The sequence below is a fragment of the Apostichopus japonicus genome, chromosome 10 (genome assembly GCF_037975245.1).
Source record: "Apostichopus japonicus isolate 1M-3 chromosome 10, ASM3797524v1, whole genome shotgun sequence".
NCBI lineage: Eukaryota > Metazoa > Echinodermata > Holothuroidea > Aspidochirotida > Stichopodidae > Apostichopus > Apostichopus japonicus.
This window is the reverse complement of record NC_092570.1, coordinates 14,169,296-14,193,558: the sequence shown is the minus strand read 5'-3', so window position 1 is coordinate 14,193,558 and position 24,263 is coordinate 14,169,296. Positions and strand designations below refer to the sequence as shown.

Genomic DNA, 24,263 nt, shown 5'->3' with positions numbered 1-24,263 from the left:
GTTCTGGTCCGGCCAGCTAGGCTCCATACTAACACTTGCCAAATAATGCGTGGTCGACTTTGGTCATATTTTTAGTGGTGCATCCAAATGTTTCCCATCACAAGTTTAGATCGGGAAGCGGGTAGATACATAGGCATGAGTCAGACCAATACTCAGTGGGGATGCAATTACCACTATCAGGCCCGCAAATTTTAGTATGCTAATTAAATTGATCAGATTTCCAGTAGTACTTTCGAAACCATCACGGCTTTATAACAATTAAGGACTAAAGAAAAAATGTCCCTAATGACTCCGTAACGACAAGAGAAGAAATCAACTTACAAGGTACAACAAGGAAATGTTAACTTGACCTCCAAATCGAGCAGGCCAATATCAGTACTAAAAGTCCCCGGAGGAGCGACATGAAACACTCACTATTTAACCAGTGCATGGCTATAAACGAGGTCATCACTTCAAAATCACAGGCAACGAAACGAAAGTCGATGCAGTGATAGGCCTACAGCACTAGGTAACGTGTCAGACCGAGTCCAATTCTTGTCTTAAATTGTCTGTTTTGGAAGAAGATGGCGGAAGAGGAGGTCGTGAGAGATTCCATGTTTGCATGGCTTGTAATGCTAGTACTCCCAGAAACGTGCTACGTAGAATTCTTCGAGAATTTCAATTTTCTTGATGGTATGTCTTCTGTTGTAGGCTAGGCCTACTCGTAACTTATCAATGATTTACGCCAGGCTATAGGCTATATCACATTCGTACATACGCATACTCTATGCTATTCCTTTTGTAGGCATGGAACCTTAGCCTATATGCTTTAAATTAGACTAGAGAGGTTATTGCTGTTCTTCGACATTTCTAATGCTACATAAGTCTGTCATTATGTTAAATTTAATAAACAGATTGCACCTTAACTTCATTCTTATTGAACTAAATCAGGCTGAACTAACTGAAATATTTATGGTAGATGTGGCCCGGATAGTACATATTGTCTGGCAATTCAGCATCTCTAATCACAGGAGCCATGACTAAGATGTCGGCCTACTTTTGTTGGAATGTGGGGGATAGGCGATATCAGGGTATACTGTTGCTAACATACCTAAAAGCCATCAATAACATCTGAAGGTCAAATAAATGTCACTTGTAACCTTCAACTTCAATATTAACTACAGGGTCTTTATTTTCAATTTTGTACTGGGTATCCTGGTACATGATTAGTAAATGGCACTAGCATGTAGAACTGTATGTTGATTCCCTGATCAATGCTCTAAGAAGAAGGTTCAACAAAGATTCAAGTGGCTTTACATCATGATTTCAAGTTATATTTAAGTCTTGTTGTTCTACACATCCTTCTGTATAATTTGGGACCAGATAGTTTTATTCATAGCTGCCAATTTTCAAATGCATTTAAATTCACCACCGATGCTCATTCACTAATTCAAGTAATTGTGTTTGTTTTCATTCCCTCAGTTCCTTGCCTGAAGATTGCCATTAGTAAAGGATTGGGCATTGGCATTATTTTAGGATCGGTTCTTGGTGAGTTAACTTCCAGTTTCAAGTATCAGGAAGGTTTAATATACAGACCATGGATAATAATTTAACGATGTGTAACATCATCTTTGGTATATATTGTTTTGTTGGTTGGTCAGTTTTTATTGTCTAGGTAACATTATGTGGAGGGAAAACTTCCAGTAAAATTCATGTGTTATGAGGTACTCATGTATTGGCACTCTAAGCAATTTTACCTGAATTTTGTATTTTGACAGTTAAAATTCCCCAAATTATAAAGATTGCAGGCTCCAGAAGTGCTGAAGGCATCAGTCTACTGGGAGTGATACTTGAGCTGATAGCTATATCAGCCACGTGGGCGTATTCTGTTGCAAACGCATATCCATTTTCGTAAGTCCATTTCTTCTTAATTGCTTTTGTTTTCTTTCCAAATTTGAATGTGATACCATTTGGAAATTTAAACAACTGCATTAAAGCAGTGTGTATAGTAATATTAAGTATCATAAAGTCTACATCATTACAAGTAACATTTAATCTTGCAGGTTATAACAACATGTCCCAGTTGCTTAATAAACAAGAAAACAAAGGAACACAAGAAGCCTTTAAATAATTTGTTGCTGCCGTCTGACACAGTGGCGGAGCGTCCATACAGTCAGGGGGTGGATGCCCCCCTGACGGACTCAAATGGACTGCTGGCTCCTTTTCAGCTTTTCACCACTTTTTACTTATTCGCGATTATTGACTTTTTTATTGCGCTCTCATCTACTTATTGACATTTGTCACATTTTGTTGGTGTAATTTTCTGACAAAATGGCGATGACACCTCTTTATTCTTCGTTTATCTGCAAATTAGCAAGGCCCGGAAAGGGTCATTTCCGGGGATCTAGGGAGTATCTTTACTCAAAAATTTTCTGTACACTCCGCGCCAACCTGTGGTGACGCTCCGCTTAGATAGTGTCGAAAGCGCCCCTGACCAATACATCTAGCTCCGCCACTGGTCCGACATCACAGGTTATTGAATGTGTCTCAGTTTAAAGATAAGATATCTGTCTGTGATTCATAGGTTAGCAATTGAGAAGTTAGAAGTGCAAAGAGCTTCCCTGTCTCTATGTATATATTTTGTTTTTGAAATTGTGCCTTTAGTTCCCACTATTTCAGGAGCAGTTGATGTAAAATGTTATTTTGAGGAGAAAACCCCATATCTTGAGATCTTGTCCCTAAACTTGAGATATAGTTGATTGAATATTTACCTTTTTCAACTGGCTAAACCTTCTCTTACTTGAGGAAGTTGATCATCGTTAAGTGGTCTGTTAGTGTTATGCCATCTGGGCACCTACTGTATTCTTCAAAGTTTTTGCAGATTTTTTTGACATTTGTAGAGCAACCAGCTGTACAGCCACCAGAATATCCATTAAAATAGTCAAGTTTGTTACAAAAAATTGTTCCTTAAAACCAGATCGAAGAAAACAAAAATACGTTGTTGTTTTCATTTCTCTGAAAAAACCTTATGCCAACATTTAGTGTTGTGTGACTTGGTCATTAAAATGACTTTCCCCATAGAGTAAATGTGAATACTAGTGTATTATCAAGTCATATCCAATGTAGATTAGTATTTAGAAATTTATACAAGGCTTACTGTGATTCAGCTGTTTGACATTATAGTTCTTGACTGTCCAGACTTGTAAAGAGTCCTCATTCGTACTCTGGTCCTAGCAAAGCTGCCTGTATGCGTTGTCACCTTCAAGGACTTGTACTCTTACTCTGGGAGTCTTGGAAAAAGCTAGTACAGATAGCTGTGCAAGACAAGGCTTAAAGTACTTATACTCACGCCGAGAACCTTTTGAATATTCAGACTTTTACTCACAACAAGGGAAACTTTACTTGACCTCATACTGTTGTCTTGCTACATTCTGGCTTAATACTTTACACTATAAACTTGAAAGACTGTACATTTATTATTCTCTCCATCATTCTGTACAGGGCATGGGGCGAAGCCCTATTCCTCGCAATACAGACGTCGACCATCGGATTCATGTGCCTGGTCTTCAGTGGTAAACAGACCTCTGCGTTTGGATTTCTGGGAGTGTATGCTGGGATTATGTGGTTCCTGTTATCTGGCATGACACCTATGAATGTACTTGCTTCACTTCAAGCCTCAAATATCTTCTTGGTAGTCTCCAGTAAGGTAAAAAAAAATGTGGCTTTTTTCAGATATTTCATCTCAAAAGGAAAATGCTTCAAAACATGTTCCAGTGCGAGTCATTTTATATATATATATATCAACCGCTAGATTTCCTTTGAGAAATTGTAGATGGATGATTGTAAAAACAATTTGAATTCAAGCTGTTTTTTTTTGTGTTAGAATTTAAGTTTGATTAAATTTCTCAAATTATTCCCATTGAAAGAAATATTTATTTGCAATATTGTAAGTAGTTTCAACTTTCAAATGTTAAAAACCAGTCAGTTTCATGTCATGTAATTTGTTTTATGAGGTACTTGCGATTAAGTTAAGGAAATTTGAATGTATCTGTGTGTGTTTTACTCCAGTTGTGGGAGGGAGGTTGGGGAGTATCGGGTGAAGTGTGTTGTGAAAGTTATGAGAGTGAACAATCTTTCCTAAGTTCCTTATGTTTCATGGCTGCAGAAATAGAAAGGAATTGTTTCACCCTGTCACTGATTTTGGTGGGAATTTTCCACATCACGATCGTATGTTATAAATTCTGAGTTTTTTTTTCTTTTTGCGTTTTTTTATTAAAAAATTGAAAAAAGTAGCTTTATATAACCTGCAAAAGATATTACTTGTCATCATGCTGAAAGGAAGATCTGGATATAGATTTGCTGCAAATTTGAAAATGAGAAGGATTAAATGTCACAGAAGATTTGCAATCTTTTGCACAGCAAATTGAAAGTGAGTTGATCATTGTGGGACTGTCATAACTCCAAACCATGGATCTCCTGTTTGTTGTAGTAACCATTTGTTCTTTGGAAATGTTATTTTCACCCACAGCTTATTCAAGCCCAGACGAATTACAGAAATGGGCACACGGGTCAATTGTCTGGAATCACGGTCTTCTTGCTGACAGCTGGATCGTACGCCCGGATCTTCACCACCATACAAGAGACGGGAGATACCCTCACCACCTGGGTCTATATTATATCAGCCTTGGCCAATAGTCTCATTCTAAGCCAAATCTTTTATTACTGGAATGCAACGATAGGCTACATAGACAAACAGAAGGGAAAGAAATCCTATTAAAATTGTGCCAAACTGGTTTCTTTAAGGTCTTCCTTTTGTAGTTTGTACTCACGGATATGGAATGTTTAAACGATCAGATACCTGCGGAATTGAGTTAATACAGGGCGAAGGGGGGGGGGGGGTTGGGGTGGATCCCAGAGACGTGGAGTTCCTCTTCTTTTAGAAATTTTATGTAAGTTATATCCCATCTATTTAACAAATGTGTTGGGAAATTTCTCTTAGCTCAACTCCGCATGTATCATCTTTTGAATGGGAAGTGATAATGATAAATGTCCAAAATTGGGTACGGTGGGGGGGGGGGGTAGGTGGTGGTTTGTTGTTGTGTTCTTTGTGGCAGTATGCACAAAATAAAGATATTAAGTAGAAAGGTGTTGTGAATGAGGTATTTTAATTTTTAACGGGTCAAAGTAATATCTTGTGTGCTAGGATATGAATTGCCAATTTAATATTTAAGTAAACTTGATAGTTACTACCCCAATACTTTCATTGAACTATAAATACAATTTTTATTGCATTTTTAATATTTTTTTATTGTTTCATTGCTGCGATCCTTCAGTGTGTGTTACACACAGTTTGACTTGTTTCTTTTATTTCTAACAAATAATCAAGTTACAGTCATTCACAATACAAAACTGCCCGGCTGAATGTGCCCATGCTTACAAAGAGGACCGATCAATATTTTAGCAAGTAATGTAACGTTTGCTTCTTAAGATTCACGATTACAGCTGCCCACTTTAAACAGATAAATGTAACCCAAACCATCATGAACAAATTGTGCTGCATTCATACCAACTTGGGTTGAAACAATACCCGGTCATTCAGTGTGTGCTCTTTAAGGTAAAAAGAAAAATGGAAGGACTTATTTGTGAGATTCAGTTTTTGGTAAAGCTGTTTTTTCAGTAATCTCACCCAAAAGTTGATCAAAAGGCAGCTGTGCGATGCTTGTGTCAATTACTTGGCTTTTTTCCCACATTTTGTCTTTTCGTGTTAGAATTTTAAGCTTATCCTCCAGCCCTCCATGGAGGAGATGGAATGGCATTAATTTTCTATAGTTTTCTTCTGACATTAATTGATTAACATTCCACTCTGTATTTACACAAATATCTGAACATTAAAAATAGGCATGCATAATATACAACAGTGGAGAATTCATGGAGGAAAGATGACAAATATATTGATACAAATTTGAAACTTAATTCTACGAGTGTTTTTATCCATATTGTCCCCCTCCTTTCTTTTCTACATGGAAGAAGTAGTGTCATAAAGCCCCAAAAAAGTACTGATGAACTTTTGAATAATTGATTTCTATCCAATTTCTTCTTATTCATGCTCTCTATCAATGGGTAATCCCCAGGACCATATGTTAAATTTAGTATATTGTTGGGTCGGTACATACTAAGCACTGGACGTTGTTGACAGTCAGCCCTGGGAGGGGAGGGGGAATTATGTTACTGGGCCCCCTGTTTTTGGTGTACTCATTTTCCTTTCATTATACTTAATTCATTATATTTTTCTCAGCTACCCACAAACCACCACCCCCCTCTTGCCTCACACATTTCTTTCAGCTTCTTATATTCTTATATAATCTGCGGTTGCATCCCAACTTGCTAAGCCTGAGCTGTTAGAACATATGTTGTGTGCTATGAAATAAGAGTAAACATAATAACCCCGAAGGTAAAAGGTCATAGCATTGGGATTCGAAGTATATATCCACAGGAGTATATCCACAAAGTTTATATCCACACATGTGGAAGAATCTTCCTGATCCCTAGACGTCAATATGTGAAAATCTTGTCTGCAGTCTAACATATTAAAACCATGGCAAAGAATAACTAATCCTGTTATTTTTCTGAATATTTGACTAAAAAATAACCCATAAATAAACATATAAAACAGACTTGTAATCCCAAACTAGGATCTTAGAACATCACATTGGTCAGAGTTATTACACCATTACTCTTCGTATTAAAGGCACTTCATGAACAGAAATATAGTAACTCAATTGACAAACGGTCCATTTCCGTTGCTCAAGATCAACTTGTAAATTATCTTTGACACATCCCAAAACGATCTCAGTATGACGTTTGCATCAGTGGTACTGTTGAGAGTAGATGTTGCTCGGTCCTGAATGAAAACCCCCTTAGTTATTAATAATCCGTGTCATGTCCATGTGGACAAAAAATGCTAAGTTTCTGTACATAACAGCCTGCTGCATTTATTTACAATTATGTAGCTGCTACTCGGTCAATTTGCATAACATTTGGCTGTTCTACCGCATCCCGCGCCGATTCTGAGTCCATTTGGTCCCGAGTCCGATGCGAGTCCATGACCCCTCAAGACCGTGTAGATTTATCGGGTGGAATCTACACCAGATAAATCTACACAGAATAAATGATTCCCCCTTTAGCTCTTTGACACACCCTTTAACATACACATTTACAGCCTATTATTACCTCCCTACAAGACTCTTTTCTTTCGTTTCTGGTAAACTTCTGGACTCCTCAACTTTGGTTCTTTGGCTTTGTAAACTTCGTTGAAGTCGAGCCTCACAGCCAGCAGTCTCAGGCTGTCGTCGGAGTGCGAAGTCAACATCACAAGGAACTTTTGCACCATGTCCTGTTGGGGGGTGATTGACAGAGTAGTTTGTCAAAGGGGTTGCACCTTGCAAATATCAGACACCATTCTAATGGACTTCAGAAACTTTACTTGTACATTGCCAATGGTTATAGACATAGAGGGCTAATTTTATTTGTGGGAGGGGAAAAGGGTAGAGGGATTTTATCTAAAAGCTGGCTCACTATTTTCCAAAGTGGACATTATTTTGTTTACAAATTTGTTCAAGAAGGAGGCATTTACACCCTCCTCACCTCCCCCCCTCACCCCCACCTGCAACCCATCCATTCACTCAATCTGGTAGAAATTGAAAGATGGTACAGCAAGCTTTGGCTAACAGTTCGGACAACATTTCTTGGAGGGGAGGGGTTGAGCATGGAGAGAAAGCTTGAAGTCCACTCTGTGGAAGTAGCTCTGTCTGTCACATCAAGTACTGTTGCTTTCAAACATTTGACTTTTGCGGTTGTACAGTGAGGTAAAGAGTCTGGCATAACAGATGGTCACCACTGTATTACCTTCTATGCATGTAATTATGACACTTTTCAAGAAAATCATTTATAAATTTGATGAATCTTTTGGGGGTTTACTCTAAAACAACGTACCTGAAGAGTTTGGGCTAAGACTTTCAACTTTGCCCTCTCTGACGGGATGAAGTTTTTCTTGAACTCTTGTTGCAACCTCCTCTTATCTTCCTCTTCTAGTTGCGTGGTTCCCCACTCACCCTTTAAAGACAAGAAAAGGATTATGATGACAATGTAAAATAGTTAATTTATGAAGACCAACCCCTTTCTGAGGGTAAAGAAGGGGGGGCGAGGGGGATTATATTGTCTACGTTCAAGGTTCTTAGAACAGCTACAAAGTACCCAGCGAGAGTACAAGGTCTCGACCAACATTATGACTATAAAGCTATGAGTGATGGAGAAGTACAAGTAGAAAGCAATGAGTGGAACTAATAGTACTCATGTGTGAGTATAGAAAAGTGAGTACAAACATTGTTAATAGTACAAGTGCAAAGCATCAAGTACAACCACTAGTACTAAGTAAAAAGTAACTGGTGCAACCTATAGAACCAAGTACGACATCACTAGTACCATGTACAAAGTAATGAGTGCAACCTATAGAACCAAGTACAAGGTCACTAGTACCATGTACAAAGTAATGGGTGCAACCGCTAGTACCAAGTATGAGATCACTAGTACCATGTTCAAAGTAATGGGTACAACCTTTAGAACTAAGTACGAGATCACTAGTACCATGTACAAAGTAATGGGTACCAAGTACCAGACCACTAGTACCATGTTCAAAGTAATGGGTACAACCTTTAGAACTAAGTACGAGATCACTAGTACCATGTACAAAGTAATGGGTACCAAGTACGAGATCACTAGTACCATGCACAAAGTAATAGATACCAAGTACAAGATCACTAGTGCCATGTACAAAGTAATGGGTACAACCTATAGAACTAAGTACGAGACCACAGGTATCATGTACAAAGTAATGGGTACCAAGTACCAGACCACTAGTACCATGTACAAAGTAAAGGGTGCAACCTATAGAACCAAGTACGAGATCACTAGTACCATGCACAAAGTAATGGGTACCAAGTACGAGATCACTAGTACCATGCACAAAGTAATAGATACCAAGTACAAGATCACTAGTGCCATGTACAATGTAATGGGTGCAACCGCTAGTACCGAGTACGAAACCCGTAGTACCAAGTATGAATACAATTAATAGTAGCCAATCAGAGTACAGGCACAAAGCATCAAGTAACACCACTAGTACTAAGTAAATATACAAAACACTGAGTACAACCGCTAGTACCAAGTATGAATACAATTAATAGTAGCCAATCAGAGTACAGGTACAAAGCATGATCAGTACCACTAGTACTAAGTAAATATATAAAACACTGAGTACAACCGCTAGTACCAAGTATGAGTACAATTAATAGTAGCCTATCAGAGTACAGGTTTCAAAGCATGATCAGTACCACTAGTACTAAGTAAATATGTAAAACACTGAGTTCAACCGCTAGTATCAAGTATGAGTACAATTAATAGTAGTCAATCAGAGTACAGGTACAAAGCATCAAGCAGTACCACTAGTACTAAGTAAATACACTAAACACTGAGTACAACTGATAGTAACAAGTATGAGTACAATTAATAGTAGTCAATCAGAGTACAGGTACAAAGCATCAAGCAGTACCACTAGTACTAAGTAAATACACTAAACACTGAGTACAACTGATAGTAACAAGTATGAGTACAATTAATAGTAGTCAATCAGAGTACAGGTACAAAGCATCAAGCAGTACCACTAGTACTAAGTAAATACACTAAACACTGAGTACAACTGATAGTAACAAGTATGAGTACAATTAATAGTAGTCAATCAGAGTACAGGTACAAAGCATCAAGCAGTACCACTAGTACTAAGTAAATACACTAAACACTGAGAACAACTGATAGTAACAAGTATGAGTACAATTAATAGTAGCCAATCAGAGTACAGGTACAAAACATCAAGCAGTACCACTAGTACTAAGTAAATATACAAAACACTGAGTACATCCACTAGTACCAAGTATGAGTACAATTAATTGTAGCCAATCAGAGTACAGGTACAAAGCAGCACCACTAGTACTAAGTAAATGTACACAACCGCTAGTACCAAGTATGAGTACAATTAATAGTAGCCAATCAAAGTACAGGCACAAAGCATCAAGCAGTACCACTAGTACTAAGTAAATATACTAAACACTGAGTACAACAGCTAGTACCAAGTATGAGTACAATTAATAGTAGCCAATCAGAGTACAGGTACAAAGCAGCACCACTAGTACTAAGTAAATATATAAAACACTGAGTACAACTGCTAGTACCCAGTATGAGTACAACAAGCAGTGGTTATCTCACCATCTCTGTTCTACCCTCGATGGTCTCTACATCCTTCCTCCGCCTCTCACGCTCCTCCAAGCTGACCTTGAAGAATTCTTCTTGCATACCCTGAAACTGAACCACCAGGTCAAAAATGACCCGCAGCTGGGTCAGAAGTTTCTACAATGAAAAGAAAAATACAGGAAAGTGAGACATTTATTTAGGTCAATACCAGGACGAAGAGTATTTGTTTGCAACATTTGTATGTTCCCATATACCACTGGATAATCTAGTCTGACAGGTATTTCTTTCTCAAAATATCAAACAAAGTTTCTTTTAAGAATTTCTATAATTTTTTTTAATTTTATATATCTGAGACTTCAATGTTCCTTTACTGGATGGAACATAAGTAACAAACTAAATATTAAAAAAAATATAAATATATATATTATGTCATTAAACAATGGTTATAATAAAACAGAATAAAGTAAATTTAACATATCTCGTTACATATATACATGGGTTTCCATTTGAGACCCTCACATCTCACCCTCCCCCCCCCCCCCCCCTTCATCACCATCCTGTTACCTGGGATTCATTGTCCAGGAGTGACCTCTGTAGGATGGTGTCCAGGAAGGTTTCATGAGCTGCGATGATTTTATCCAAGTCGGTAGCTTTGTTTACTTGCTTCCATAATTCATCGTAGGAACACTCCATGACCTAGGTCAATGTATGCAAGGAACGTAAACAATCAGATGGAAACATTCAGTTCATATAGTGAGATTATGCAGTTGGTTAACAATAACATCGTTTTATTCCCTGCTGTGTGATATACGATGGGATGAAGGCTCCATACACTTTTGAGAGACACACAATTCTTAGCTTTCACATAAAATTTGTTTTGAGAAACGATATGATATTACAAACAAGGAAGTATTAAAGGCTTCTCTATACCTTGTGCTATGAGGAATTTCCACCTACTCCTAGAATATATATGGAAGTGACTGCAACAGGGAGTTCCCCTGCCCCATGACATCACATTCTTTAAGTGGTAAACTTATATTTAAGCACAAAATCCCACACATAAGGCAACATATCTACACACAACACAAAGACTGGTAAATATTTTACAACACAAAACAACTTTAATTTCAAGACGACGTTGGGGACATAAATCCATATAATATTTAAGTAAATAAATGACAAAAAACCCAACTGCAGCTGGAATAGATTTAAACCAGTGAACTCTCTGTTACAAGCCCAGTGTTCTTTCAACTGAGCCATCCAGCCCTTAGTTGGTTGCAATCCCTATACAGCCATTTCCTTTCTTGGGGGCGCCAGTCAGTAGCTACAGAATCTTGCATACCCAGGAATCATACCCAAGGTTTTTCAGTGGATACAGTGAAGAGATTTTAAGAACAAAAAAAATCCAAAATATTTTTAAGGTGGGTTAGTGATTATCTCACCAAGAAAGGAGAAGAAAATTCCAGACAGCTGTTTTAGACATACCTCAAAGTTGATGTAATACTGCATCTGGTGAATAAAATGGACCATCTCAGCGGCAAGGGTGTGAATGTGGTGGAGAAGGGGAGATAATTCTGAATAAGAAAAACAAGAATTGTGAAAAAATAATTAGGACAAGTTCATTGATTCACTTTGGTCTTCTGACACCTCATGGATTAAGTGGAACACTACCTTTTTCTTAACACTAAAACAAGAAATGCTTAGGTACTTCTTAGGAGCTACATATCAAAGAATATGAAAATATTCCACTGGAAATGAATAGTTAAGTTGAGGAACGTAAATAATTTAACTTCGGGGGGAAAATCATAATTGTTTATACTCCTAAACTGTGACATCCCCTGGGGATAGTTCTCGACCTCTCAAGGGTGATGAAGATTGTACTGTGAAAGCTCCAGTGATCACGAGTGATCCTGTGATTGAAGATGTGCCGAAACTTGCTCGTCACTTCGCCACAAACACAGATCGACTCCAGTCTAAGGGCAGGAGTACTGTGGTACTATAACTTCTTTGCGTCAAACACAGATCGACTCCAGTCTAAATGGCAGGCGTATGCACCAAACACAGACCGACTCCAGTCTAAGGGCAGGCGTACTGTGGTAGTATAACTACTTCGCCTCAAACACAGATCGACACCAGTCTAAAAGGCAGGCGTACGCCACAAACTGACTCCAGTCTAAGGGCAGGCGTACTGTGGTAGTATAACTACTTTGCCTCAAACACAGATCGACTCCAGTCTAAAGGCAGGCATATGCACCAAACACAGACCGACTCCAGTCTAAGTAGAGGCGTACTGTGGTACTATAACTACTTCGCCTCGAACACAGATCGACTCCAGTCTAAGGGCAGGCCAACTGTGGTACTATGACTAGCTAATTGATTTATCGACAAATCAATGTGACTCTTTTCTCGATATTTCACAACGCTATGTCATTCCGGGTTGATCCACCACCCAATCTCAAATGTAGACTCATTCTTGGTCAACTTTATGCTCTCTCCGAGGGGGATAAAAGGGGGGATGAAAAATATCCTGGTTCTCAAACGTGATGGCAGGCCCTTGGTGGCACTCACCTGGTATTTCTTTCATTAGAAGTCTAGCATTGCTCATCTGGTCCTTCCAGACCTGGGTCAGTATATACTCCATTCGTTTGGCCCTCCATAGGAAGTTGAAGACACGTAGATAGAGAATCTTACATTGTGGAGTAAACACGGTACTGATCGGTCCGTCCACGTGGTAGTCCAAACTAAAGACGTCCCAACCTGTATCGCCAGGAGATAGCTGTCGAAAGAAGACAAAAGCAGCAAAATATAATAAAAGCAATTTTGAATTTGGTCATAGGAAAGTACAACAAGAGTAGAGAGCGTGGTGGACGATTGGCTAAGGCATCATACTCGTGATCCAAGGATTGCTGGTTCGATTCTGGCGTAGTTCACTACGTTGTGTCCTTGGGCAAGATGCTTTATTTCAATTGCCTCTCTCCACCAAGGGGTTAAATGGGTACCTGTGAGGTAACTTGTCATTGGGCGCAGTATATAACTGCAGCCACCTGGAGGGATTGTCTCTGGGACAGGTTATCATGGACCAGGGGTAACAAATTGTCTGTAAAGCGCTTTGAGACCTATTGCTGGTACAAAGCGCTATATAAAAGTGGAATATTATTATTATTATTAACATGACAGAAATATAGAAACATTAAAATTGATAATGTGAGTAATACACAAATCTGATACAATGTCCAAATAGGTAAATGTAGATTGCGATTACTCAGTATACGATTTTGACCTTGACACCTCTCCAGTGTGTGAATCTGTCGCTATAAAACTTAACCGTTGGAAACTCACCTCCAGCAGTCGAACGTCCAATCTATCCAGAATTTCCGAGTCATCGTACTGGGCGTTTGTAGCTCTGATTGCGGTCTCCAGGACTCCAGTGAGATTGTGAAGGTACAAAAACTGGGCTGGTTTGACGAGGTCAGCCCTATGGACACAGAGAAGAGGGAAGAATCACATGATCACACCAACAATACAAGAACCATGTAAAATATGGCATGCTGGATCCAGTTCTCCAACTTCCCAAGTGGTTTATAAGTTTGGACTGTTTCGCAGTTAGTACGAAAGAGAAAAGTGAATCAGAAAATGCAATTTGAGGTGCCTAAAAACAATACCTTAGATTTGGAAACTTCAAAAATATGTTTCAAAAGATCTCTTCTTCAACAAGTACTAACAAAATTATATATTTTTCCTATCGTGATCAACTCGCGGCACCTCTGTGATCTGCAGTCAGGGACTGCAACTTGCCAAGTTTCGGAGAACTATATAGGATCGATGTGACAGCGCCCTCTATTGATTTCGGGCGTGGATGGAGAGGAGTCCCAATGTCGACTTCATATCGACTGATTTCACTATCCTTCCAAGATATAGTAAGATTTTGGCAAAATTACCATTTTATATGGAAGGAAGGTGGGATAAGGAGAATGGATACAAGAAAGGGGGTTAAAGTTGACCCTCTATACTCACTGGAGAAGATCCATAAGGTGTTTGATAAAGTCCCCTTGCCCAAGCAATAGGTACCTCCTCATAGCCTGGAACAATTAAGATAAAAACAAAATTAAGTTCAATTTACGCAAATGTTTGATGAATCTCTCTCATTTCCGGCCCAATTTCTGCTCTGTCGATGAAATTGGTTACCATGGATACATTTCCTATGTGTGTTTGGATAGACAGGTGATTTTCAAGCTTGTCGTATTCATCGCTGACTTAGCTGAACTGAGAAAGTAATTACTAACCGGCTTAAGTTATATCCATAATTAGTTCATGATTTTTGAAAGAATACCCAGGGAAAACTGGTAAAGAATGGCCATGGAAAACAGGAGAAAAACAGGCAAAAATGCACTTACCTTAAGATGATCCAGAAACTTAAATCTTTGATGGAGAACGTCCAACAGTTTCTTGCTTGTGTCCTGATAAGCCTTGTCGATGACTTTCTGAAATTTCCCGTCAAAGTCTTTGTCTAGGAATATTTCCGCTGGAAACAAATACATTTAGGTATTAAATATTGTCTCTATGACATTACATTCATTGAAATGACTACTGTTAACCGGTAGTTCTTGTTGAATCAACAGTATCGCAATCTAATACCATTGAGAACATTTCTTACACAACTAGCTGTTTTACTTTCTTTTCAATTCCTCTGTTCATTGTTTTTGCAATATTATTCTGATTTGACTTTTCCTTATCAGTCTTTTAGGGAGTGAAACTCTTCGACGAAGCCCCTCCGGGTTTTCTTCAGTTTTTACTTTCCTTATTTTTTGCGACTTGTACTATTTCATTTTGTAGAAAACACAAATAACCGAAACAAAACGAAACGAACAAACCTATGAAAACGAAGTAATTAAGGTCATTTGTGATGCAACAGAAATTCAGTGTCTTTAGAAAGGTTCCATCTGTCTCACTACATATAATCTCGTCCAGTAACCCTAACCCTTTCCATTTCAGACTTTCTGGCCACCCTCAATATATTTTTTGGCAACCTCAAAAAAGGGTCATGAACCACACTTTGAATGCTAGGCTACTAGACCACAGGGTCACAGCTTCTGTGACCATTGATTCATCATCCAGAATAGTAAATCAGAGAATTTTCCCGAAAGTTTAATCTTCCTCATATTTTTAATCTGTGTTTGTCCAAAGTCCAATTGGAGTGAACATCACTTAGCAATGTAGATATAATTTACCAAGAGTTGACTTTCGCATGGTTCTGTTACAATATACTTCATTCAGTTTTGCCAAACATATACATCAACATTAGAATGTATTTCAAGGTAGTGAATATAATGTTACCATAAAACATTAACAAAAAACTGCTAGTACTTACTATTCTCATATTTGCTATATTTCTCTACGATGTCATCAGAGCCTTTGCCTGTGATAGGAGAATTATCCTTGCAGACTTGTTTCAGGAAGTTGATGGATTTCCCAATCAGGAGAATCTGAAAACCGAAATTTATACAATTAAGCCAAGTCGTTCAACCGAGCATGGAACAAAAATGATATGGTGATGTGACCAAAATAAACAGGTTTTTCACTCAGTTAACTCAACTTTGTCTAGAAGTCAAAACTGGATGATACATGAGTTAAACAATTTTAGTATATTTTAACATCCATGAAAATACAAACATGGAATGGTAGGTGAAATTGACAAAAAATCACTTATATTCTGAGGTATTCATCATGGTTGACTCAAACTTGTCTAATTCATGAAATATGTTTGTAAAATAAATTGCAGTATCACTGATACCCATAACCACACAGAGCTGTTTAATGCAGGCAAGCAAGTCTCTCACTAAAAATGAGAAATGCCCTTATCAGCCGGCCTGCCCAAATCAATCGGGTTGAATAAAGGCATAATGGACCATCATGAAAAATGCTCTGAAAAATGCCCTTAACCTGCCTGTTCTATCAATTGTGTTGAATAAAGGCACAACACACCATTATGGGGAATGTTCAGAGAAAAGCCTTACCTGCCTGCTCCATCAATTGCGTTGAATAAAGGCACAATGAACCATTATGGGGAATGTTCAGAGAAATGCCCTTATCTGCCTGCCTGATCAATCCAGTTTTTAGGGGCACCATCCATCCCCTCCCAATAATTCTTTAAACAATGCATTTGCAAGCCTGATACACTGAGTTCAATGAGAGCTCAATGGATCCCCATATAAACAACTCCCAGGAAACGGTGCCTTTTGGAAACCTCATCGAGGGATTATAAATCAAGGCACCGTTCGGCAAAAGTGAACAAGCAGATGATTGGTTTACCTGTCGGGCCTGGTCCATTGAGATGAAGGAGGGCAGCATTGATTTCCTCAGCGTGTACTTCTTGTGCCAGAGCTTCTCCTCTTTAACGGAAGGATCGGCTGCCACAAAGAACTTTGGAGGAAATAAAGATTTACAATTTAACGTTGCCCAGATCGGATAATTCAGATCACCCCTTTATATTACACACTGATGCATGGCCCTTTGGGACAAACAGCAGTCTTATAAAAGAAGAAGAATAAAAGAAATTGTATGTTGTTTTGTGGCTATTGGTTGAATGGAAACAAGTCAATTTTTGGCTCCATTTGGTGTCTGGTCTGGCTTTTAGAAGCCCCAACTTTTCACCATCGCTGTTATAAGTTGTGAAAACTTCAGAGTGGAAAGAAGAGGGCTTCAAAAGGCAGAAATCTTGGGATACTATATCCATTTAACGTCAACCATTAAGCAAAGAGAACAATGGTTCTAGCCCAAGACAAATTATTGGTTGAACGGTAGAGGACTTTAAATAACAATCAACTTTCCTATCTGAAATATCCAGCTCATTTGAGTAACTCTTAGTGCTCTGGTTTGAGTGGGATGAAGAGGGGAGGCATTAGAAGCAATGAAACCTAGAATCTGGGAGGTCGTGGGTTCGATCCCTGGCCGGCTAAAGTAAGGGTGAGTTTCTCTGCCAGGAGAAACCCACCGTTTCCTATTTGAAATGGTCTTCCAAATTATAAAAAAAAAATAAAAATATCCAAAATGAGCTACAAGTGTATTAAAATTGCATAGCCACCCAGACGTAAAGTGTACGTTATAAGCCATTTCGCATTATATCCCATATACCTATGCGGTTGCTTAGATAAGGAAAGCGTCTTCCAGCGAAGCTACCACTACTATTGCTGTTACTACTACTAGTATTAATATTACAAATATTATTGTTAATGTTATTATTATCATCATCATTATTAGTGGTAGTTTTGTCTCCATTAAATTCAAGTTAATTATCCTGACGAAGTTAGAAAACTACCCTGAACACAATCGTACTTAATATAAGTAGTTACCTCGTGGTATTTATCTGCCAACAATCCATCGTAGATCCATTTGTCCATCATCTGACGCAGAGGGAATGCGACCAGCTTCAGGATGTGATTGATCAGCTTCTGTACGGAGCCGTCTCCGTGGAAGGTGTACGAGTGAATCGCAGACGCAAGAGCACCGCCTTTCTTATCTTAAAAAGTAATATCAAATATTTTTTGTATTCCAAACCACAGAATCAAATCACAATCAACGATTCTTTGTTGGTGCTGATTAGTAAACTGATTGTTAACACTGTGTCACACTGTGCCTTCATCTCACTCAATCGTCCACTTCATCTCTTCTTCCCTACCACACCCGCTCCACCCACAGCCTACAGCCCACCCCCTCCCCCCACCTGGGTTGCCTTCATTTCTTCTCCCACATTTCATTAAATTGATCTCTGTTATTCCTGATGAATATTCCCTCCCCTTTCCCTGAACTCAACCCCACCCTCCTACTCTCTTTCAATAATTCATGTGAACTTTTCCAAAACCTAAATTTCTTTCAAACCCCATCTTCATATAACTTTAGATCGTTATCCATTATCGACAACCAACATTAAAGGACCAGTTCATGGTGCCATCAGCCTTAATGTTGAGGCTATACCTGAATGTTCCAATACCCCCCCCTCCCCTCTGATCCACCCCATCCTTGGATATCACTAACTCATAACCCATCAATGAGTACTATTCCTCTACATTACTAATAACAGAGCCGAAGAGCAGTTTAAAGAGTGACCCAACAGGAGAAGTTTCGGCTCCTTAAGTAAACCCATGTGACAGTTTCACATCTAGTATTATTTAATATCAATTCCCCCCCCCCCCCCTTTCTTTTTCAACCAACTGAAATGTTGTTACTACCGAACATAGTATTAATTAGTATTTCTTTGTAAATCCGGGTTCCTCTTTGTGACAACTCTTTACACCTCGGCATGAAACTCACTTTTACAACCATCGACTAGGATGGCTAACCACTTCATTCGGTTCAGAGGATCGAATGTCCAAACGTTCAGCTGGAGTAGAGTGAGGGCGCTAGCAGAATTTACTTCAAATCCGTCCTCTGGCTCCTGCTGCTGTTGAAGAAAAAAAAATATGGCGACAAAATAAGAGCCAAATTTGAATGTGTTTCAGTTTCTTACTTATCATAGATATACCAGGTGTCAAGCTCTGATGTATTTCAAGAAAAATGGGGGGGGGGGGGAGAGAAAGATGAACATTTATCACGACTCTAATTAAACTTGGTAACAATTTCCAGTTTGGCTTCTGTCTTTGCAAGCTAAGGTGTCACCGCTAAAGATGCTTTCTTGCTTTGAATTTCCCAGGCGGTAGCATACTTTACCACCAAACCCAATGAAAAGCTGTACCTTTTTCTGACACGACCTTGCAGCAGGAAAGATGAAATTAGGGCAAACTTCAATGGTTTTATAAAAAATTGTATCATTGACCCCTTCCTTTAAAACTTGTGCTACACAAATATTTCTGCATTTGAAATCTGTTGACCAGGAGAATCCAAGTCATTGTTCATAAATAGTCCTCAGGACCAAATAGGGCAGGTCCAAGCTATTTGCACTGTGACGTACGGGACATTTCAGAGACTTAAATGTGTCTAAAAGCTATAAAAAATCTATTTTCCAGAAACTTTGTCAGGTTTTCATATTTGTTATTGCTGCTACTTTATTACAAACTCATGAAGATTTCCAACACTTGCTTTAATTAGGTCCCATCTTAATTAATGTACAGTGTGACGTACGGGACCAGAGAATTTTGTGTTTTTCTTGCTAAAGAGCAAAGCTGAAATCCCTCTGAAATTGGGAGGGCAGTGATCAAGCTGTTATAACTAGTGAATAGCCTAACCTTCCAAGGGCTAAACTGTAACACATTAGAAAAAAAATATGAAGCCATTCCAGTTCAGTGATTACACAAATGAAAATTGTCCTGTGACGTATGGGACATGTGACGTACGGGACAATTTGTCCAAATAAAAATTGACTATGAAAACTCATATATTTATTCCTGAATATATCATAACAAGCTGATTTCTACATAAAAACATTAATTTGGATATGCCAGAACAATGTCATTGGTAATTTAATGCCATATTTCCTTCTTTCAGGGATCGAAAAGAGCAGTGACTGTACTTGTGAGATCATTCCACTACATAAAACATGGAATGCGTAAAGTATAAATCTACTCTACACATTCATCAAATACTCATAACATCAATTTTAGCTTTGTTAGACCACAAATGATCCAAGATGCAAGTTTTGGTGCAAAACTGTCTCGGTATATACTGTACAACACTGTATCATACTCCCCACAATTGACCCTGAAGTTGAAATATGATCCATCCCATTCAAAATATACCAAAATGTCCACAGTAACATCCACATAATGTCCATCTATGAAACTAGTACAACAAAGAAAACTCTATAGACCTAATACTGGTTACCAGACCAAATACTCATAACATCAATTCTAGCTTTGTTAGACCACGAATGATTCAAGATGCAAGTTTTGGGGCAAAACTGTTTCGGTATATATACTGTACAACACTGTATCATACTACCCACTATTGACCCTGAAGTTGAAATATGATCCATCCCATTCAAAACATATCAAAATGTCCACAGTAACCTCAATGTAATGTCCATCTATGAAACTAGTACAACAAAGAAAACTCTATAGACCTAATACTGATTATTGAACAAACTCATGAGTGATTGTCCTCTGCAAAAATTGGGCGAGCAAAACTCTACACTTGTAACTAAAAATCTCAATGTCTACTATCTAAGTTCAGGACTCAAGAACATTGTTGCACAATCATGATAGTCACACTTCACAATAGGCCAACGAAATGTTGAAATGCAAACTCAACATTCTTGAAGTCGTCCTCATTCAATGTCAATGTTGAATAGCATTGTAGATGATTCTGTATCCCACACACACACACAATTGACTTCCCGATAGTATATTGAACAACACCTGGGCTGTTGGTGGTCATCAGTCAATGGTTTATTTGAAGCCATGTTGTGCTCTTCAGGCATGCAGGGATTATAAGTTGCAACTACCATCTTTCAACAAAATAAACTTGTAAGCATTTGAAGGTTTCCAGTAGAGGTCCCCATTGGAGCCCATGCATGTTTATTATGTATAAATACAGGGTTTCCCCACACTATGTCCCGTACGTCACATTTTGTCCCGTACGTCACATTTTTAATTTTGATAATTAGATTTGCTATGAATATTTTTTCAATTTTTTTGGGATGGATTTTGTTGAACAATGTTCTTAATTAGAACTTTACAGAATATCACCAAAAAAAATTGTTCGTCCATATCAAAACTTGAAAAAAAGTGCTGAAAATTGTGACGTACGGGACATCAGTATTTGGACACTAGCTAATTAGCATATTTAATTGATGAACCCCCAAACCTAATATGTCAAAATTATTGGAAGGAAGGGTGTATCATGTCCCACATAACTTATATTCAATAAGTTCATATTGCTGGCAGGGAAATAAGATTCCAAATGTCCCGTACGTCACACTGCAATTTGAATTTATGCAAATTAGCTGGCTGTAATTGTTCGAATAGTCAAAACAATTAAAGAAAATTATGAAAATCTGAAACTTCAATAATTCAGCTTTAACATGACACCACATTTAGGGTGCTTCAGTAAAGTTTGAAATTTGGCTTCTAGGGATACAATAGCTTGGACCTGCCCAATACTGTTATCCAATTATGTACAAATATTACAGTCAACACAAAATGCGGCTTTAGAAACAAATCAGAGTTATTTCCTAAGTTGCATTTATAACAGAATGAAGTCAGGGTTAGGAAGCGGGAAGTGGAAGCCGGACTGCTGATGAATAAACATTTACCTGGGCTTCTAAAACAGCCAATAGGCGGTAATATTCTGTTAATTCTTGTTGCAAGGCCGCTGTGAAGCTTTGGCCGACCAATCCGAAAGCTTTATCTTGGCTTCTCTTCTCAACATATTTTTTCACTTTTAGAAACAGCCACCCAAGCTCAGCCAGCTTGTGAACGAGATCTCTTGTTGGACGTGGAATTCCGACCTGACGAGATTAAACAAAGACTCTTTTCAACTGGTTCACAGAAATTAACTGCTGTAATAATAATTTGGGGAGAGAATATATGAGTTCACAAACAGTGAATGGGTGCAAAGTACAGTAGGGTTGTATAATGTCAGTAATAAATTAAAACCAAAAGGGAAAAAGAAAGAAAAAATAATGTGGAAAGGTCCGATAGATTATTTAAAGACAAAGAAACAAAAGTAGTGAAAGATGCAATCATCTTGACCTCTTTGATAAACTGGAATGCAGGAGACGTTGCTGCAATGATGTACCTACCATTCTTTAATACCCCCCTCTATTTCACTTGTTACTGCGCAATTGATGGCATGACGTAAGATATATAACTTATAAAGTTACAAAACTAACATCCTCAATCATCTGGGTCATCATCAAAGTTGGTAGGAGATGGCGAAGGGAGTGTTTAGTTGAGAGTGCTGAACTGCAATCCATATATCATATCATAATATGAAGGATAATATTTAAAATTTGAACTCATTTCTAAACATCTACACACCTGTGAGTCTAGTCTGAAAGCATCTTCACTGTAGTTATACTTGATGTATTTGCCTTCGATGCCTTGGAAAACGTAAACAAGGTCACGAACTATGACCTCTTCTGTGACCTCAAACGAGGCTGCAAGAAAAGGAAGCATTAGAACTTACAGTAACCTATTCTCCTGTACTCATATCATTTTTGTCAACTGTGTGTGTTAGTAATATTAAATCATCAAAGTTATATCTGCAATAATCATGAAATAATGCCCACTTCCCACCACCCACCCACCCCCCCACTCAACGATTCATGTTGGACGAAAATGTTTGCGAGAGATTTCTTTGAATCAAAGGTACCAATTTATTGTCTGGTGCACCCACCGGATTTGGCATTTCTAAGCTGACTGGATACTGGATTTGCCAGATTTAGCCATAAAAATCGAACATATTCCAATAGTGTCATAAGGTAGAGGTCCAATAGTGTCATAAGGTCAAGAGGTCCAATAGTGTCATATAGGTCAAAAGGTCCAATAGTGTCATAAGGTCAAGAGGTCCAATAGTGTCATAAGGTCAAAAGGTCCAATAGTGTCATAAGGTCAAGAGGTCCAATAGTGTCATAAGGTCAAGAGGTCCAATAGTGTCATAAGGTCAAGAGGTCCAATAGTGTCATAAGGTCAAGAGGTCCAGTAGTGTCATAAGGTCAAGAGGTCCAATAGCGTCATATAGGTCAAGAGGTCCAATAGTGTCATAAGGTCAAGAGGTCCAATAGTGTTATAAGGTCAAGAGGTCCAATAGTGTCATAAGGTCAAGAGGTCTGGAGGGGTGAAAGAAAAAGTCTGCAGTCTACCTTCTTTCCATATATACTTTTCAAAGGGTGATGTGAAAATTTCCTCAAATATGGACAGAAATTCAGGACGGATTTGAAATCCCTAATTTATTCCTAACTATTGTAAACAATTGTTCGGTAAACAAAGCTGCAGTGCATGAGTACAGCATGACTCAATAGGTACTTGACTTTCGTCGCTATACCAACAGCTTCCCAGAATACCTAATTCTTGACACAATGGAAAACCGCTATGCAGGCCCTTCCTACAGGATGGGCTAGCAATGCAGCCTAATATTCAATGCAACAGCATAATGCAAACATTACAGACAAACGTTCTTATAAGTTAACATTACAGTGTCACCTAACTGTACTTTATAGACAAGTTTGTTTTTCTTCTATTTTTATACATTTAAAAACTCTTCGAAAAAACTTACTGTTCTCTTCCATCGGAGAAGATGACATTCCCTGCTTTGTAACATTTGACCTTTGAACTTTGGAAGAAGGGACCAACTTTGATTGGGCGGTTTTAGATCCAGTGTCCCCGACCAGCATCTGAGCGAGTTGACTTCCTACCGACTGAGGATTGGGTCCAAAGGTCATACCTGGTGTGGTAAGGTACCTAGTAAAGGAAAGGAATCAAAAAGGGCGTTGTAAGGTACCTAGTAAGGTGTAAAGGAAGGGACTCAGAAGTACAATACCAACAGCTGATTGTTACATGAGCTGCATATGAGGAAAAACAGTTAATAGACTGACGATAATATTACTCAGTTGCTGTATGTATTAGGTGCTCTAAATTAAAGAACTGTGAGCCCACCCCCCCCCCCCACCTTATGATATGATACTACAAGAAGTACAATACCAACAGCTGATTGTTACATGAGCTGCATATGAGGAAAAACAGTTAATAGACTGACGATAATATTACTCAGTTGCTGTATGTATTAGGTGCTCTAAATTAAAGAACTGTGAGCCCACCCCCCCCCCCCACCTTATGATATGATACTACATTAAACCGAGGTGATACTGTTAGGCTACCTTAATAGTCTACATATTAACACACCATAAAAGTTGTAGCATTTTTCTTGTTTTAAGGGAGAGATAAAGCTAACTCTGCCACAATGAAGGCATAAGAAGTTATTTTAACGTCATCTTTTATCTACAACAGACTGGTTGGCAAAATGTTTTAGGGGAGAGATAAAGCTAACTCTGC

General features: G+C 38.4%; 2 protein-coding genes across 4 annotated transcripts in view; one reads left to right on the top strand and one right to left on the bottom strand.

Moving 5' to 3' along the window:
- The first annotated feature begins 424 nt into the window (after positions 1–424).
- LOC139975224 (mannose-P-dolichol utilization defect 1 protein-like) lies at positions 425–5,947 on the top strand. The gene is made up of 5 exons (XM_071982958.1): positions 425–672; positions 1,462–1,527; positions 1,758–1,890; positions 3,481–3,685; positions 4,508–5,947. The coding sequence occupies exons 1-5, from the start codon at positions 564–566 to the stop codon at positions 4,754–4,756; spliced, it is 762 nt and encodes a 253-aa protein (XP_071839059.1). The 5' UTR covers positions 425–563; the 3' UTR covers positions 4,757–5,947.
- Positions 5,342–24,263, bottom strand: part of LOC139975220 (gamma-tubulin complex component 3 homolog) — a 26,297-nt gene continuing 7,375 nt past the window's right edge. For 2 of the 3 annotated variants that reach the window (XM_071982951.1, XM_071982953.1), the window contains exons 9-24: positions 23,488–23,672; positions 22,251–22,369; positions 21,524–21,718; positions 18,589–18,718; positions 17,631–17,797; positions 16,591–16,701; positions 15,650–15,764; positions 14,676–14,803; positions 14,296–14,360; positions 13,621–13,756; positions 12,850–13,057; positions 11,767–11,855; positions 10,846–10,977; positions 10,297–10,437; positions 7,972–8,091; positions 5,342–7,372 (exon numbers count right to left, since the gene is read on the bottom strand). In XM_071982951.1, the coding sequence (XP_071839052.1) occupies positions 7,214–7,372; positions 7,972–8,091; positions 10,297–10,437; positions 10,846–10,977; positions 11,767–11,855; positions 12,850–13,057; positions 13,621–13,756; positions 14,296–14,360; positions 14,676–14,803; positions 15,650–15,764; positions 16,591–16,701; positions 17,631–17,797; positions 18,589–18,718; positions 21,524–21,718; positions 22,251–22,369; positions 23,488–23,672 (2,200 nt within the window). In that variant the 3' untranslated portion in view covers positions 5,342–7,213. The remainder of the gene's footprint in view (positions 7,373–7,971; positions 8,092–10,296; positions 10,438–10,845; positions 10,978–11,766; positions 11,856–12,849; positions 13,058–13,620; positions 13,757–14,295; positions 14,361–14,675; positions 14,804–15,649; positions 15,765–16,590; positions 16,702–17,630; positions 17,798–18,588; positions 18,719–21,523; positions 21,719–22,250; positions 22,370–23,487; positions 23,673–24,263) is intronic. The other variant, XM_071982952.1, reaches the window with a different exon arrangement.